The 18,040-nt window shown below is 30.1% G+C and overlaps 1 protein-coding gene across 1 annotated transcript; it reads right to left on the bottom strand.

Moving 5' to 3' along the window:
* Positions 1-1,939: 1,939 nt before the first annotated feature.
* Positions 1,940-12,143, bottom strand: LOC132723525 (uncharacterized). The gene is made up of 4 exons (XM_060708247.1): positions 11,949-12,143; positions 10,356-10,387; positions 6,023-6,182; positions 1,940-5,237 (listed from the first exon to the last, which is right to left on the bottom strand). The coding sequence occupies exons 1-4, from the start codon at positions 12,103-12,105 to the stop codon at positions 5,092-5,094; spliced, it is 495 nt and encodes a 164-aa protein (XP_060564230.1). The 5' UTR covers positions 12,106-12,143; the 3' UTR covers positions 1,940-5,091.
* Positions 12,144-18,040: the final 5,897 nt, after the last annotated feature.

Below are 18,040 nucleotides of genomic sequence, written 5' to 3' on the forward strand. Positions count from 1 at the left end.
GCGTGCGTTTCAAAATTTATGATTCCATAAATTTGCGTTGCGTTACGTTTTTGTTGTTGTTTTTTCCGGCACATTTCTCTGTTCAAATATCATTACTTCAATTGTTAAAAGTAATACGGCAATATAATTACTTGAATTACTAACCTCATCTTTTTGTGTCGCCTGCTACTGAGTAGCGGCGACATATTGGGACCACTTTTCCGTCGTCTGTCTGTCCGTCCGTCTATCACAAAACTGTCCGGACTTCTTCTCGTAAACGTCTGGTGCAATTTCATCCAGACTTTGCAGAAATGATCAGTACTAAGACTAGTTGTGCATATCGTCGGCATTTTCTGATTCAATGATTTTTCGTCAGAGTTATGGCCCTTAATTTTTAAGTTTTGCCTGGGATTTATATTACTAAAGCAATTTAAATGAAACTTTACAGGATTGATCGGTACCTCAAGTACTTGCGCATATTAAACAGGTTTTCCATTTGAATGATTTTTGGCTGAGTTATGGCCCTCGAATAAAATCAAAGTGCTGCAGCACTGAATGCGACGGACATGCAACCGGATTTTTAGAAAAAAAAAACACACAAAAGATATAACAGAGAAAATTTGTTCCATACAAGTTCGAGATTTGTAGAGCAATATATTTTATGTGTCCAATCTGATATAAATCAGATTTTCTACTTATACAGAATGAAATTTATGCATAAAAACACTGGTCAAACTTGTAAATCAGTGTCCTTATCGATTTCTTCCAAGGAATGATATGTAAATAGAAAAAAACGGTCAACGAAATATTTCTAAAATAAAACCATGCAAATTAACTTCAAGCATAATACATTATACATGTGAGAATGTTATTTAGAATTGATCGTGTTATATCATAGTGGGCATATAGACAATAAAACATACATAGATGTAGAGGCCAGATCACATCGTTTTTATTTTAATTTAAATGTCAGTTAAGCTGTCCTTTTCAATTTCACACTAAATTCCATTTTCAACTTGTTTGCTTCTTACAATTGTAAGTATTGCATGTAAGCAAAGTAAGTATCCGCTGGTTTATTACATGTATAATGTGTACCCCCTAATCGCCTGCAGGTGAAGCAGAATCTATTTTTAGAATAGCGAATGTTAACTCGTATCGTGACCTAGAAAAATATGTAAACAAACCACAAGAATCGGAAGTAGAACTGATATTATAACTTCCTTCAATAAAGATTACCATGAAAGACTACATGGTAGTAAAGTGTTGAAAAAACTCTCTTGCTACATGCATTTTCAAAAATAGATATTTATACTAACCATTATACTGTATCTAATTTATTAATAACTGCTGAATATTCAGCTAAAACCGCGGTATGAGTCACGAAAATAGTTCTTCTTTTATTAATGCGCGAGTTATTCTAGAGACACGAAAAACTTTTGATTTGTTAATAATAATGTTTTGTATAATGTAGAAATATTAATTTCCTACTAATAATTTCTTGGAACTCAGAGCTTACACCTTTATTATAGTATGATTTGCTGTCCTACTTTTTCGACAGCTGTAAATCGTTTCGGCAGTAATTTGCATATTGCGCAATAATACTACGGAACTACAACGTTTTTATCAATCAAATACGTTCATATTTTTACTTGGATAACTTAATTTGAAATTGAAAAGGCTAAATATGGAAGATTTTAAGATATCCCGACAAAGTACCCAGCAAACATTTTATATCGGTCCAATATCAGCCCGATATCAGTTGTTATGTCGGCCCGATATCGATTTCTTATATCGGACAGATGTCGGATGTGCAACCCGGCTACAAGTCGGGCCGATATCGGCTGTATATCATTAGATCGATTTGAAGCCGGTGTCATACCGACATAAATTAACCTTTAATTTTTCTTCTAATAAAACATTTTACTTTGATTTTTTCATTCCAATTAACAAAAAAACACAATTGAGCTTAAATATAAGCTTTTTATTTTCATTTGGCAAATATACATGTATATCATAGAATCAATATTTTTTTTTAACAAATGTATGTTAATTGTGTACAGCAGTTAACATCACAGTCAAAAGAGAATTTAACAAAGATTGGAAACAAGAGCTGTCACAGGAGACAGCCAAGCTCGACTAATAAAATACTGGACGCAGTAAGGAGGACAAAACTATGAAAGAAAAATCAATTATGTATAATTATGTATTAATTAAGTTATAGTAAAAAAATAACATTTGTTAAAATAAATTCCAAGATCAAGGGAAATAATTCCAGAAATAGTCACGCTAGAGTTATGAACCTTGTCACACAACATGTATGTAATGATAAGAAGTATATATTTGAAGTTTGAAGTAGATACCTTAAAAAGTAACAAAGTTATAATATTTCTTAAAGAAAATCCTAAGTTCAAAGAGAGATAAATCTGTAAAAATTACTTCAAGAGTTATGAACATTGTCACATAAAATATAATTGATTATAAGGAATAAGTATTTGAAGTTTGAGGTAGATACCTTTAAAACTAAAAAAGTTATAGTAAAAAATAACATTTTTCTAGTAAAAAAATCTAAGTTGATGGGGAGATAATTCTTGCAACATTGGTGCTAGAGTTATGAACCTTGTCACATAAGATGTGGATGATGATAAGGTACATTTATTTGAAGTATGAAGTTGATCCCTTTAGAAATAAACAAGTTACAGTAAAAAATAATATTTTTTAAAGAAAATTCTAAGTTCAAGGGGAGATAAATCTGAAAATATTGGTGCTAAAGTTATGAACCTTGTCACATAAGATGGGGATGATGATAAGGTACATATATTTGAAGTATGAGGTTTATCCCTTCAGAAATAAAGAAGTAACAATAAAAAATTGTATTTTTTAAGGAAAATTCTAAGTTCAAGGGGACATAAATCTGAAAATATTGGTGCTAGAGTTATGAACCTTGTCACATAAGATGTGGTTGATGATAAGGAACATATATTTTAAGTTTAAAATTGATGCCTTTAGAAATGACAAAGTTATAGTGAAAAATATTTTACTGCACCAAAAATTTAAGTTTAATCTGAAATCTGGACGCGGACGCCGGGGCGAGTAGGACAGCTCTCCATATACTTTGTAGTCAAGCTAAAAATATATTTGTATTTTTAAAGGACAATGGTACTGTAAACAAGTATTTGTTGCTTTATCAAAATTAAATTGTTTATCGCAGACTGCAAATAAAACCCAATAACATAACAGCAAACAATCCATTTTTCATCGTTTTGTTATAAATATTTGAGAAGTATGTGAGAAAAAGTGCACAACACCCCCCCCCCCCCCCCAAAAAAAAAAAATATTAGTCTTCAATCTATGTTATTTAATGTTGTAATAGTTTTTTTAGTGTTTAAGGAAGTCTAATTATATCATTAATCTATTAAATAGACATTTAAGTCCATTTCATAAATGAAATCAAAAATTTCCTTTAAAAATCACAGACAATATACTGGTAATAGAATAACACTCATATTAATTTTGTTAATATATAATTATTGAAAGTAAATAAGAAAATAAATTGTCATGGTTACTGAATCTTTATAATGAAGACATAAAATTTAAGAAATCAAAATTTTAAAGAATATAATAGATTCACTCTTGAGAAAGTTCCCCACTGATGACATTATATCATTTTATCATACTATAACTAATATTCAGTAAATAATATTTTTTGACTTTTACATTAGATTGCATTAATTGGTAAACAACTCCTTATGGCCATCTTCAATTGTTATTTCTGTTGATAAATAATATATATATATTGTACAAACATCACTGTTAATTCTTTTCTCATGCTTCCATTTCTAAACAAATATACATCTTCACTTTAAATAAAAACATACCTGACTAAAAAAAGATATAAAAGACTAGTAATAATTCAATTTAGTTCTGCTTCCTTGGTAAAACATTATAAACAAACAAATTAAAAATGCCAATAATAAAACTTAATATGTTCAAAAGCTACGATTTAAATTCCATTTAAAAACTGAGAATGAATCTACAACATTGCATTTGTATGGGTGTTTTTTTTTCTCTATACTTCAGCTATTATGCAATAATAGAAAAAAATAAATGAAAAATATCAGCAATTATGCAGAATTATTAAAGAAAATAAATGTAAGAATAAAACAATGTAAAGAACAATGCAAAAAATAAAGACTAGACTTGACTATACATTTGGCAAGGCATGGTAATAAAATGGATTTATAATATTTTTACAAAGCATAAAACAAAAAAACAACCTATAATAACGAATAAAAAACAATAATTGAATTATAGATTCACAAATCGCAGGATTTAGTATTATAATTGTAAAAATTATTTGATTATCATGAAGCTATGACCATAATCTCAATATTTGATATGTGCGATTGAAATACTGAATGAGTAAAAACAATAACAATATGTACATCTTGTGTAAATCTAACACTCCTTGAGATTTTGTTTCTATAACAAAGAAGGATTTTAACGGCGTAAACTTCCAATAAGCACTGATTATGGACTACACAAATATGCCGCTGTTTTTTGTTCTCCCTCAATAAAATAGTTTTCAAATTCTTTTTACGGCAAAAATAATAACGCACTTTTTCTGATGTTTTCAGTTCACTTTTTTTCTTCTTTTCATATGATGCTAAAGTAACATCTCACATTCACCGACCCAACAGATTGATATAAGTTTTATAAGACAAATTGACGCGAACTCGTAAGCACCATAAAAACGTCATCCCAAGTATGCAGCTTGTTCATACAAGTGCCAGAATGGCGTCAGTTTAAACTGGTCAATAGCTGAAGAATCATTAATCCAGCAACGATGTAAACACAATATATATAATCCTGCCTGACACACAAGCTTAAACTGATTTTAAATAGCCGATGAACAACACAGAAACTGATATTGTTTCTTAAATATATCTGAATAATGTTTAGTTTAACTATATCACTATTTATGTATGATTTATTCTTCTTAGGCTATATGTTCTTGAACTATTAGGCTAGAATGATACAAGTCCTTTACATTACTTCCAAATTAAAAGAGCCATCTTTTTTCTTTCAATATCGCTATAAATATATTTAAAAGTTCTATTCAGTGGGTGTTTCTTGGACACCTTCATTGGTTTTTTGTCTTCTTTTACGGCCCCCGTCTCTGTCACATGCACTTCGAAACCATTCTCTACAATCTAATTCGACTTCAGCTGCTGTACATTTTTTACATTTCATGACTGCTTCTGTAAGTATAATTAAAAAAGAAAATAAGATCTACCTACTTATTTGTTCTGGCAGAACTTTATAGACACATGTAGTGGTAGACTATATATACTCCTTAAATTTTTGTGATATACTTAATTAAAATATTAACTTCTCCATACATTCAAGTGTTCTAAACTGAATATTATGCTTTTATCAATTAACACATCAAGTAAAGGTATACATCATAAAAAATATTAACTTTATCCAAAATTTATATAATATTCTAACACAACCTGCATTTTCCTCTATTAAACACAGAAGGACCTGAAGTGTGTTATTATGCAATAAAATCACTGTATTTAAACATGTGACGAAACCATTTACAGATATGTGACATTAGCATTTAAAAATGTGAGGCGCTGAAAATGAGTATGGAAACAAATCAGACGCAGTGTACCTTAATACTAGGTACGGCAGTATTTATCTGTTGTTGTTTTAATCGAAATAATATATCCAAAAAAGTGATTTCACTGCATTATGAAATCACTATGATATTCGAATACAATCATTATATCAATCAGGCTACTCCCTCCTGATATAATTCCTCGCATTTGAACTCCAAACATTTAATTAAGCAATAAAATCACAGTTTGGGATATATTATTTTTTATGAAATATCCTTTTCTATGCAGAGGTGAGAACATAGTGATATATTTTCTTCTTTTTAATCAAATATCTAAGTCAAATATGCAGGTTTCTTACTGTCTGTAACAATTATGTGTTTGGTTATCCATAAAATTTTAAATGAAAATAAAATAATTACTTTGCACTGCCTTGGCCAGCTTCAGTTTCCCAAACGCTCTCTTCCCTTTCTTGCCAAACCAGTTGAACTGAAGTGCCAACTGATTTGACATGCAGTGTTTCATGACTCTTTTTGACATATCGCTTCTTGTGATACCTCCTTGCAGTGTCAGGTATGTGACCTGAAATATATGATTTTTGTTCTAAACACATTTCTAACGTTTCAAAAAGCATTTGACACATAATTCACAGGAGTGTAATAAGGCCATTTATTTCATGCTTTTCCAGTGTTTCACTGTGATAGATAATATTTTGATAAACCACTACTGAAATTTATAATATATCATTTTCACTGTAGCCGGACTATATCTGAATGCAGATGAAAAGAATATAACTAAATGGAATAACAGGCCCAAAAAAATGCCGTCATACGTAAATGTTCTTTCTTTAAGAAAAGAAAGTCGATGTCATCATTTATCATGTTAAAAGTGTAACAAAATTGGAGGATTTAACAGGATTATATTTCAAAATTGATGATGTGACATCATGATGTTATGACTTCATAAAGGAGAATGCGCGACGTCAGGCAGCAAATCAGTAAAAAATATTTAAAATCACGAAAAAAGCATGAAATAAAAAGAAAATTTATTTGTTTTACATTATAAGATTGAAATATATTTCATTCGTGAACACCAGGTATTTTATTTTCATTCGTTGCAATGCAAGTCATGAAATTAATATTGCATCTGGTGTTTCCTCAGTGAAATATTTTTCAATTTTACATGCAAAACAAACAGATATTCTCTATTTAAGAAATACTATATTACACTAGTTATAATATAATGTCTACATATTACACTAGAGTAATAATATAATGTCTTTTGTGTTACAAACAAAAGCACACTAATGACAGGCCAAAAACTTTTAAGAACAGTATGACGGACAGAAAACTAGTGTGCAAAATTTTAGTGACATAAAAAAAGTTTAGCAAAAACACTTGTTTTCAAAAACAATAATAAATTCATTTCGTGCAAAGATAAAATTAACATCTTTCTAACTAATGAAAATAAATTTTGCCTGCTGCACAGTAAATGGGCCAATTTTTCAAAAATACATGTAATGCAAGCTTTTTTTAAAAAAAATATTGCATTTTCTATTATTTTTTGTGTTTTTATATAGGACTTACTATAAAGCAAATGTGCCCCAAATTTTTTTGTGATAGCATTACCCAAAATAAAGATACAGACATTTTTATACCCTAAAAATGTCCAATTTTACATGTAATGTGTTAGCATCTGTTTTTTTGGTGTTTTTAGAATTAACACCACTATTATCTGTTTTAATTTATCACTTAAATTTTTTTACATGCACATAGAAAATTTAATAACCTTTCCAGTGATATATAATACTTGGTATACATCATCCTGGCTTTTATCGTTAAGATGATTTTAGTAAAATCAGACTTTTGTAATGCATCAGTTTTTTCAAAATTCAGTTGTTAAGCAAACAAGTATACCTTTAAGCAATTACAAATAAAATAGTACTTTATTGTCTCAATCTAATGAAATATGAATTTAAAACATATATTAAGTGTTTTCAATTCAAATTTTCAAACATTTTTACCAAAATAGGCATTTTAGTGATAAAAAAATTTTGTGATGAAAAAACTGTAACATCCGTCCCCCTCTCATAAAATATCCAATTATAAAACAATACTCATAAAAAACAATGTTTCTGGTGCTTAATGATAGCCTTACAATGAAAATGTTATAAAAAATGCCAATTTCTATGTTTATGAGAAAAAAAATACAATAATGTAAAAGTTGTCTGTAACATCCGTCCCCGTAACATCCGTCCCCCTATATAAGATGCTTATTAAATCTCACATAAACTGTAACTGGAAAGGGAATTTTACACTAAAACACCAAAGTTACAATGAAAAATGAAGAAATAACAGAAATAAAGCACTGAAATGATGTATTTATAAAAAAAATATTATTTGTGAACACGAAATTCCTTAATTTTGAAAAAAAAATCAGTATTTTTTGCTCTGAAATCAAAATTATTTACTTTGAAATAAAATTTATATGTTATTTTTTAACCTCAAGTGGACCAATGAGTTTATTAAGATAACATTTAAGCTTATATGAATTTATAACAAATATAATCTTTTGTCATTCTGTGTTTACAAACTAAGAGTACAGAAGGGGACGGATGTTACAGAATTGAACTAAAAATTCTTTTTACAGTAATACAAAACTTATCTTGTTCTTATGATGCATGATAGAGAAGTAGTAAGCTTTGCAACTGTATAGGAATGTTTCACACAACAAATAAAATACAATTTAAAAAAAAAATAGAAGAAACAAAAAAAAAATCCATAACAGGATATATAGAAAAAGGTGCAAACGATAGAGATGTTGAAAGTATCTTTGTGATTAAAATTGGTCAATTGTTAAAACATAAATTCTTTAGCCTTAAATAGTTAACAAACCATGTATCCCAGCCCCTCATAAAACAGTGGGATATGGATCCTAACTCTATACACACAGAAGGGGCTTGCACTTTATTGGAAGTTAACGAGCTGTATATTGGGAGCTGTGTATATTGGGAAGTGTGATATATTACAAAACAGTAGGGGGTGCCAATTAAGGGTGATATATATTAATTATGCTTAAAACAGTGGGAGGGACTACCATATCTGTTTCAAGAATGTCTGTCATTAAGTATTGAAGTTGAAGATTATTTAAGTCAAAGGATTTATTGAACTTCAAAATTTTATAGGCTAAATATGTAGTCACTGAAAAATTTTAAACAAATAAAAAAATATAATTCAAACACCCTGATTAAAAATTTTTAAAATTTTTTCCCCCCAAAAAAAAACTCAAGCACATTTTTTCATACAATTTGACCCATTTAATTATTGTTAATAAAGTGAAAGAAACTTGTAAGTAAAGGATAAGGTAAGGATTCCTGTAATGAAAAAAGTTGTGAAAATTTATTCTGTAAAAAACCCTTCGCAAATTATTTTGCACCTATAAATTTTATTGAGTGACAAATTAATTCATTAAGTTAAAGCAGTTCATGTACACTGACATATTTACACAGAGAATTATTAAAAGTTAGAAATAATGAGAATTATGATACTGAATCATAATGAAATCTTTTGATAATGCTGCTAACATTCCACATTAATTTACTTAAAATTTCATCAAATCGATAGAACTTAATTGCAGCAATTTAAAAATCTTATAATTTTTAATGAAAATTTTTAATTGTGTATAATTTATGTATTTAGTAATGAGAAATTCAAGCTTGCATATGTTTCAATCTGAAAACTTATTTACTTCACACTGTATCATATCTTTTACAAAATATAGAATTTTATTATCTAACTAATTTTAAAAGAGTTTTGTAAATAATTTCATGAATAGAAAGGTACTGTTGGTATGACATTTTCTTTTTAATGTTAATGCATTATCTGGAAACAAAGATTCTTTTGTTTAATTAGCAATGTTTTTTATTTTATTCCAAACATTTCATGTTCATTCAAATGTAAGATAAATGGAAGAAAACTAAGTCAATGCAATTTTCATTGTGAAACGCAACTAGTAAGAAACTCCATAATTGTCGGGTATATTTCTACATTTTTCTCATAATTTGTTCAATTATTTTACATTTATTGTACTGTACAAAGCATATACTCTTATAAATTATATTACTTTAAAATAAAACCAAAAAAAAGTATGAACTATGAGCTTTAAACATCTAGTGTAAACATCCGTCCCCCCAAAAATGTAACATCCGTCCCCCTGATACAATTCATTTTTGGGTTATCTGACAAAAAATATACAAAAGAAAGTCCTATAATTTCTACTGTTTTATAAGAAATGTGTTTGCACATTTGATTTAAGTATGATTTGGTGAACCTATCCTTGTTTTATTTCTCTCTGTTTCTAACATGTTTGAAAATTTCATTTTGTGTGAAAAATACTGAAAATTTGAAAGCAAATATTTTTATATCTAAGATGAATTTTCTGGATTTTTTTGTAACATTAATCAGAACACATAATATTTTAATAAAATAAAGAGAAATAATACAATTTTTATTATAAACTGTAAGATATTCAGACTTTTAGTATATCTTTGTAACATCCGTCCCCTACCCACACAGTCCACAAGAGATGTAATATTTTGAAAAAGGTATCCAAAAAGTTATCCTTTCTTTCCAAAAATATTGTCATAGACACCCTAAGGTACTTAAAAAGAGCAAATATTGTCTTGTATGTTTAACTTTATTTTTTGACTTAGATGCTAACACAATTGGCCCATTTACTGTGCAGCAGGCAATTTACCAAGCCATTGAAACAACCAGGTTCTTGTAAACCTGTCTGGCTTACAGACACTTCACCCCCCAGACACTTCACCCTAGGCCCTTTTTTGCAGACACTTCACCCCTCAGACAGTTCACCCCTCATTTTAAGAAATTTGATTGAGACACTTCACCCCTCATTTTATTATTTTGTGTTTAACAATTATTTATGTAGAAAATGTTAAATGCATTCAATAGTGATTGAGTATGTTTATTGTTTTAACATATTTTATTATTATTTTATCAAGTAACTGACCAAAGACAATGGATATACCTATAAAAAGGCTCATATCACAATTTAGTTAATAGTACAAAGTAATTATTTAAATATTTTATATATTTTATACTAATTCCAATTCAAGTAAAAGTGATATAATTAATTGAATAATCTTTCTAGTGAAGTGTGTGAACCTTTGTGTGAATTTTCCTTTGATATATATATATAAACTCATACAAAGACTTTCATGTAATTTAAAGTATAACCCATTGTCTTATAAATTTTGAGTTGATTTAATTCTTGAAGTTTTTGTGACAATTTGTACTTTAACTTTGTGCTTAATTTACATTACTGGTGCTATTTATCACAGGCAAAAGTATCGGACCTGGGAAGAAAAAATATGACCAGATTGATAAAAAAAAACCTGTGTTCATCTTAAAAGTGTCAAAAAAACAAACAAAAAAAAATGTATATAATGACCCCCTTTAAAAATATACTATAAGTTAACTTATAGTATATTTTTAAAGGGGGTCATTATATACATTTTTGGGGGGGTTTTTTTGACACTTTTAAGATGAACACAGGTTTTTTTAAACTTATAGTATATTTTTAAAGGGGGTCATTATATACATTTTTTTTGTTTTTTTTGGACACTTTTAAGATGAACACAGGTTTTTTTATCAATCTGGTCATATTTTTTCTTCCCAGGTCCGATACTTTTGCCTGTGCTATTTATTTGTTTAACAAATGACATTTTTTTATGAATGATCTTTGTATGAAATGCAGGATAATTGTGTCTGATAATGTTAATAAATAATTTATGTTTACTATATTTTATAAAGCAACCAATTCATTCATTCATATTCATTTATATTCATTAATATTCATTTTATTTATTTATTTATTTATTTATTCAATATTATAAATAAATTTAATTTTCATACAATAATACCATTTTAATTCAATTATCTAATCAATTATGAGATAACTGTTGAATAAACAACCAATCAAAATGTTGAATAAACAAGGTGACATGTAATAAACACTTAATGGATGAAAGTGCATTGTATATATCATTTGGCAATACAACCAATTAACCTAAATTAGCTTTATAAACTTAGTAAAAATAAAGGTATTAAGCAAAATATTTTATCAAATAATACTAAAAAAAATTAATATAAACATATAAAATTATAAGCATTATGTTGTTGACTAACTTGACTTATTTACTTTATAGAAAAAAATTGGATGAGGGGTGAAATGTCTTACTGATTTTGGGGGGTGAAGTGTCTTAAGGGGTGAAGTGTCTTCAAAATTTGAGGGGTGAAGTGTCTGGGGGGTGAAGTGTCTTGCTACCACCTGTCTCAACCAACTCCAGTTCTTCAATGCTTGTAACTGGTAAATGAATATCATCAGGCAATTCAGTTGGTCCACCACCATCTTGACTTTCCAACTTTGACACGACACCAAATACCCGATGAACAGTGTCCAATATTTGTGTCTGTTGTCGAGACATTTTTTCTAATAGGGTAAAAATGCGGATATCTCGTGCTAAATAGGGCTGGATCAATATACCGGTAAATCGGTATTTATCGATTTTCCGTTTTTCAATACGGTACGGTTATCGGGTTTTAGCTATACCGATACAAAGGGAGACAACCTAATAAAAAAGTGGAACTTATAAACATGATGGCTTTACATTAAAACTATCGTCTTTAAAATGTCCACACGAAAGTCAAAAGTGTGGAATTTTCTCTAAAGTAAATGTTAAGAAGGCCCTCAGCAATATTTGAAAGGCTGCATTGATTAGTTCAGGTGGAACAACGAATGTGTCAATACACAAAATGACGGATAAATCCGTGACAAAATTTATCCGGCCATTCAATCTCCTATTTCTAACACTGGAAAAAAATACTTTCAGGTCGGCAGTAGTTTGTATTAGACCAAAAACATTTACTTGTAATTTAATCAAACACATATTGTAAACACATAAATCCTACAAATTTATTGATTTTCCAAGATGTAGTTTGCTAACTAAATAAATGTGACTGCGCGAAGACGTAGCTAAACACCGTTTCCCGTTACGTTACGGATTACGACACCACAACATCATTACATGATATTTATATTTTTATTGTAATTTTACCGTTTAAGATAGAAAAAACATGAATTGTTAGAAAATTTTCAATGTTCCAATACTTTCTCAGCGTATATATTTCAAATTCTACAAAAATTTGATTTTATTATAAAGAGCTTATAATTTAGAACAGTTGACTTGTAGACAGTACTAGATTACTAATTATATTTTTGCATTGAATTATTTCTCTACAAAGCTTTTTATTTTTTTTTTCAAAATAATTGTTTAATATATCTAAAAAAAGGGGCCATCATGTCATTTTCAAAATATTATCTCAAATGTACTAATTAAGGTACCTATGCACCTGCTCTGTATTATATATCATCATTAACAAAGTCAAAATCTAAAACAGATATAAGAAAGATTCAATAATATTTCACCAGGGCATCTATGAAATGTAAATAGTACTTTTAATAAGTACATCCTAACAATGAAGCATCATTGTACTGTATCGTCAATACGTATTGTGTATCGTTGGTCTGTATCGCAATACGTATCGTATCGGAAATTTCTGATCAATACCCAGCCCTAGTGCTAAAATACAAAAATATTATTTAATGAGAAACATAACTTTCAATATAAGTAAGCAAAAAAAGTAAAAAAAAAGCAAAACACTGATGCTGTTTTAGTATGGATAATGAAGACCTTGCAACGCATATCTTTTCGAACTTGAATTTTCTCTGTCAAAATGTAACTTTTAATTATTTTGTTTCAACAAAATTTAATGACAAAGTCTTGCTTAAACTTAAGAACAAATTATTTCTTATTTATGTCAACAAGTTGCTAAGGTCCTATAGGTTTAAAAGAAATTATTACCAACCCAATTTAACGTGATCGCGAAATTGTATGACTATAAAATCAAAGCCATCTTGTCCATATATTTTTTATTTATTTTTCAAAATTTCAATAGCACTCAACCAGTATATCAATTATGTTAATGATATTTTATCAAAAAGGTATTAGAAAATGCTAAATTACCCAGCGATTGTAAATATTCGAACTTTTGTCCCTTGTTGAGTTTTTGCGCCAAATGTAAGCGTGCCCGGATGTACGGTGCGTAGGTAACTATTTACCATTGTGCAAATTACGATAAATATCCGTTCAATGGTTAAACGCGTTAAAATTCGGATTTTTTTTCCCGGTTTTCATGGTCCTGTATGCTAAAAAACGTTACCATGATAAAACTTAAATCATGTCAAACGAATATAAATCGGACCGATGTCGGACCTATATCTGTGAAATATGTCAATATCGGATAGACATCGGTCCGATATATGGTAGCCGACACAGATATTCCATCATATAGCCGATATCGGCCCGATATAGGTATGTTTGCTGGGTATGTGAGTTTTAAAGGATCAAATTCATGTACTATTTCTGGGCTGTTATTCGGTTGAGGACACTTTGCGCGAGTGTAGCAGACGAAATCCCATGTGTAGATGACTTAGCTCTGAACGCGCCTGAGGGCGCGTCCGTCGCAAAAACGCCTTTAGAAGCTGCAACACGCAAGTGGCTATCATCAGAAGACACATGTGATCAGTGATCGCTCCCGATTTTTACTTATTCGGCATAAAATAAGACATTTTCACTCACATTACTCTCTAATGAAAGTATTCACTCAATGTATATATCAAATGGTAACTGAAGGTAAAAATAAGCTCGTACCAGGATATTTAAAGCTCTTGCTATCTATTTTAATGTTATAAGGACATAGGAAAATACCTACAATGATCAAATATATCACGGAAACAAAACATTCAGAATGTTTAAGTTCACAATGTATATTCTAATTTTATATGTTCTATAAGTTTTCTGAATTTCTTTTTTTTAAGTTAAATTAAAATCTTCTAAACTATATTTGTGCGGTTATAAATATTACGGATAAAATATTATGCAAATGTCTTTCACATTCTTGAAAAACAATGCGGGTGTCAATTTAAACCAATTTGAAAATCTTTTCAACAACAAACATCGGACTAATCATGTTCATTAACGTTGGTTTTCAGAAGATTCAAAATAAGCAGAAAATGTCACCTTTATATGATAATAATATTGAACTGGTATTGTGTGACTGTCATACTTAGAATAGTCTGTATAAAACAACTAAGCGATGTGCGAGGTAGCATAGATGTTTGGTTAGCGCACAAGTGTTACATCAAAGTAAATTAAAGATCATGGAATCATCAATCTCTTTAGTGATGACGACAATTTTTCCTACGAGGAAGCATTATGAAAGATTCGGTAAATAATCCGAAGGATGTATAGCTTACAAACAAACTTTATTGGGAATGCTTGGAAATAGCTTGGCACAAATGATACCACCATGACGCAACATCTTGGTCACTTTTGAACATTAGACCAAAGACTAACAGGCCAAATGTTAAATAGTCTCATATTTCAAGTCGTCTCCGTAACTTATTGACTATTGATAAGTTTATGGATTACTTGAAAAAAAAAGATAACCACCATGTCAGGATGTACAATCCAAGCTGCTGTCCCAAGGTCACCGTAAAGGTAAAATTAATATTCTGATCCATAAATTTTCAACTTTTGGACTGCTAAAAAGCTTTTTAACTAACTTTGCACAGCGCAATAGTAAGGTCGCTAACCCTATCTGTCAAGGTCATACTTACAGATCAATTGTTAAAAATTCTAGATTCCGTTTCCGCTTCACAAAGTGGAAAGTTTTTCACATTTTTTGGCACAAATTATCACCATCATGCGCGATGTGAAGAGCTCAACATCCAGGTTGCTACCCAAAAATCAAGGTCAAGCGACGTAGGGGTTAAATGTTCTGATCCATAACTTTTCAAATTAGCTTGGACCTAATAATCACCCCCTTGATACGATATGCTTACAACGAGCATATATAGCGCAACAACTAGGTTTTACCCCCACTCCCAAAGTTAAGACCGGTCAATTCACATTAATGTCCGGTGTGACAGGGGAAATAGCTGTCTTTGAGACTGATTTGTTTATAATTAAAATATTACAGAATTTTGGATATTTGCATTGTAAACGAGCACAGGCGCTAGTCACATAATCAAATATTTTACATAATCGGTCTATATATTATATACATATATAGACCGATGTTTGATTATGTGACTAGCGCCTGTGTAAACGAGAATAGGACTTTAGTCTTATAACACGATTTTTCAAATAAAATATACGAGACACTGATGGTGCAAGCCGTATAATACAAGTGTTACTTAATAGAACATTACACATCAACAGTTTCCTTTGACTTTGTCTAAGAACGAAGCATCGTTAAACAAAACACAAGTAACATCATTTTAAAATAGAATGATTCCAGTTTGAACGTTTCAAAAATATCAAAATTCGTAGACTGCATCCTTTTAATAAATTGCAAAATATTTCTTACAAATCACGGAGGATGAACCTCATATGGATCTCAAAATTGAACATCGGTAGAAATCAGATGTACGGTATAAACCCATATGTGAAAAAGAAAATAAATCAATCACAGCGTAAGGTTTTCTACTTTTTAAACATTTACATTAAATCTAAAGCCTTTTTAAAAAAATCGAACCCGCCTGACTTTCCTCTATATTTACTCATTTTTGTTCCGGATGTCTTCGTCGAGATATTCTCCACGTCGGGGGTTCTGGTGTGTCCAAAACATGCAATGCGTATGGAGAAGATATTTCTAAACACACTCAAAATACAAAAATACGTTATTATGTTGCTGATATTTACATCATGCATCTATCAGTATGGATCTCTTCAGCACATATGAAGCTGGAATTTTGACCAGTAATTCCTTTATTTTAAGCCAAATCTCAATAAATGTTTCAATCATCGTTCGGTGGTAAGATTCGTAAAAACTCTGTTTTCAGTTATCTAATTTGAATAGAGTGGATTTAATATAATCTAAACCGTATATATACCGCAAGATGCAGTACTGTTCGAGCGTGTTTGGAACCATTAACACGGGGGTGGAACCCCATATGAATCTCAAAAATGAGCATCGGTAAAAATGATATGTGAATTTCCGCTGCACCAGATGTGAAGCATAACATCAGATGTGACTGGAAAAATAGGCCGATCGCAGGGTAAGTTTTCATCTTTTCAAACATTTATATAAAATTCAATCCTTTTTTAAGAAAATCGAAATGTGATTCTACCCTCCTGACTCTCCTCTATATTACCCCTTGTTGTTTTGAATTTCTATGCAGTCTTCATCGAGATATTCTTTCCGTCGTGGGTTCTGGTGTGTCTAAAACATGCAATATGAATGAAGAAAATGTCACTAAACGGACTCAAAAACATAGATTTTACGAAATCTCACTACAGGTCGATGCTAAACATTCAAACAAATCCTGGTTTATATATTTATTGAGATTTGGCTTCATACAAGGGAATCGCTGCTCAAAATTGCATTTGAGCTCCAGATGTGCTGAAGAGATTCATAAGTGATGTAGAAAACCATCTACAAAACTACGGACCTGTTCCATATAATCATTGAATAGCCAATGTATAGAAACAATATAGGTTTTGCATCTATGGCTGAAAGTTTAATTGTAACATTAGTGTGTTTGATTACCACAGTGACAGAGCTTACTAGCTTATACTAGCATTAGAAATACTAAAAGGCTCGAGTACATGAAAATGGTGACGCAGAGCGGATAGTACTCTTATGAGTACCTATCGTGTCATATAATATGTTTCTTTAATAATGTTTACATTCATAAAGATATCTATAACTTTAATTTTCCACAAGTTATAGTTATAGCGACAGACTGTTATGTGTAAATATCATGGCCTGATGCGACATCGAAGGTTTTTCTTTACAGGATATAGGCCGAGAATATTGTCTGTAAGGAAAACCCGAGATGCCGCCCCAGGTCATGATATTTCTACATAATGATCGAGTTCGATATACTATAACTGTTTTATCGCATGATAAACAGAAATGAGAATTTTAATAAACATAAAATTTCAATTTATGATTGGCTTCTCTCCATAAATTAAATTTCCCACCCGAAACCTCGGTTACTTTTTATGTAACCCATGTCATCCATAATGTCTATCTGTTCATTGCAACTGACTTTATTTATCTTTGCAAATCCTTTCTGTGGAGAACATTTCATGGGACTTAATAGTTGTGAATTGAATATTAAGCGTTTTTTCTTTGAATTGGAAAAAGTAATACGTGCACTTTCTGGTGAATTCTTGGACTTTGGAGTCTGCGATACGCGGAATCTTTTGACACATGGGGACAATTTAAAAGGCGAAAAAAGGATATGTAAGCGCTGATGACTTCCTCTTTTCACGATACACGTGACGTTTT

The sequence above is a fragment of the Ruditapes philippinarum genome, unplaced genomic scaffold, assembly GCF_026571515.1.
Source record: "Ruditapes philippinarum isolate M1 unplaced genomic scaffold, ASM2657151v2 ctg169_1_1_1_1, whole genome shotgun sequence".
Classification (NCBI taxonomy): domain Eukaryota; kingdom Metazoa; phylum Mollusca; class Bivalvia; order Venerida; family Veneridae; genus Ruditapes; species Ruditapes philippinarum.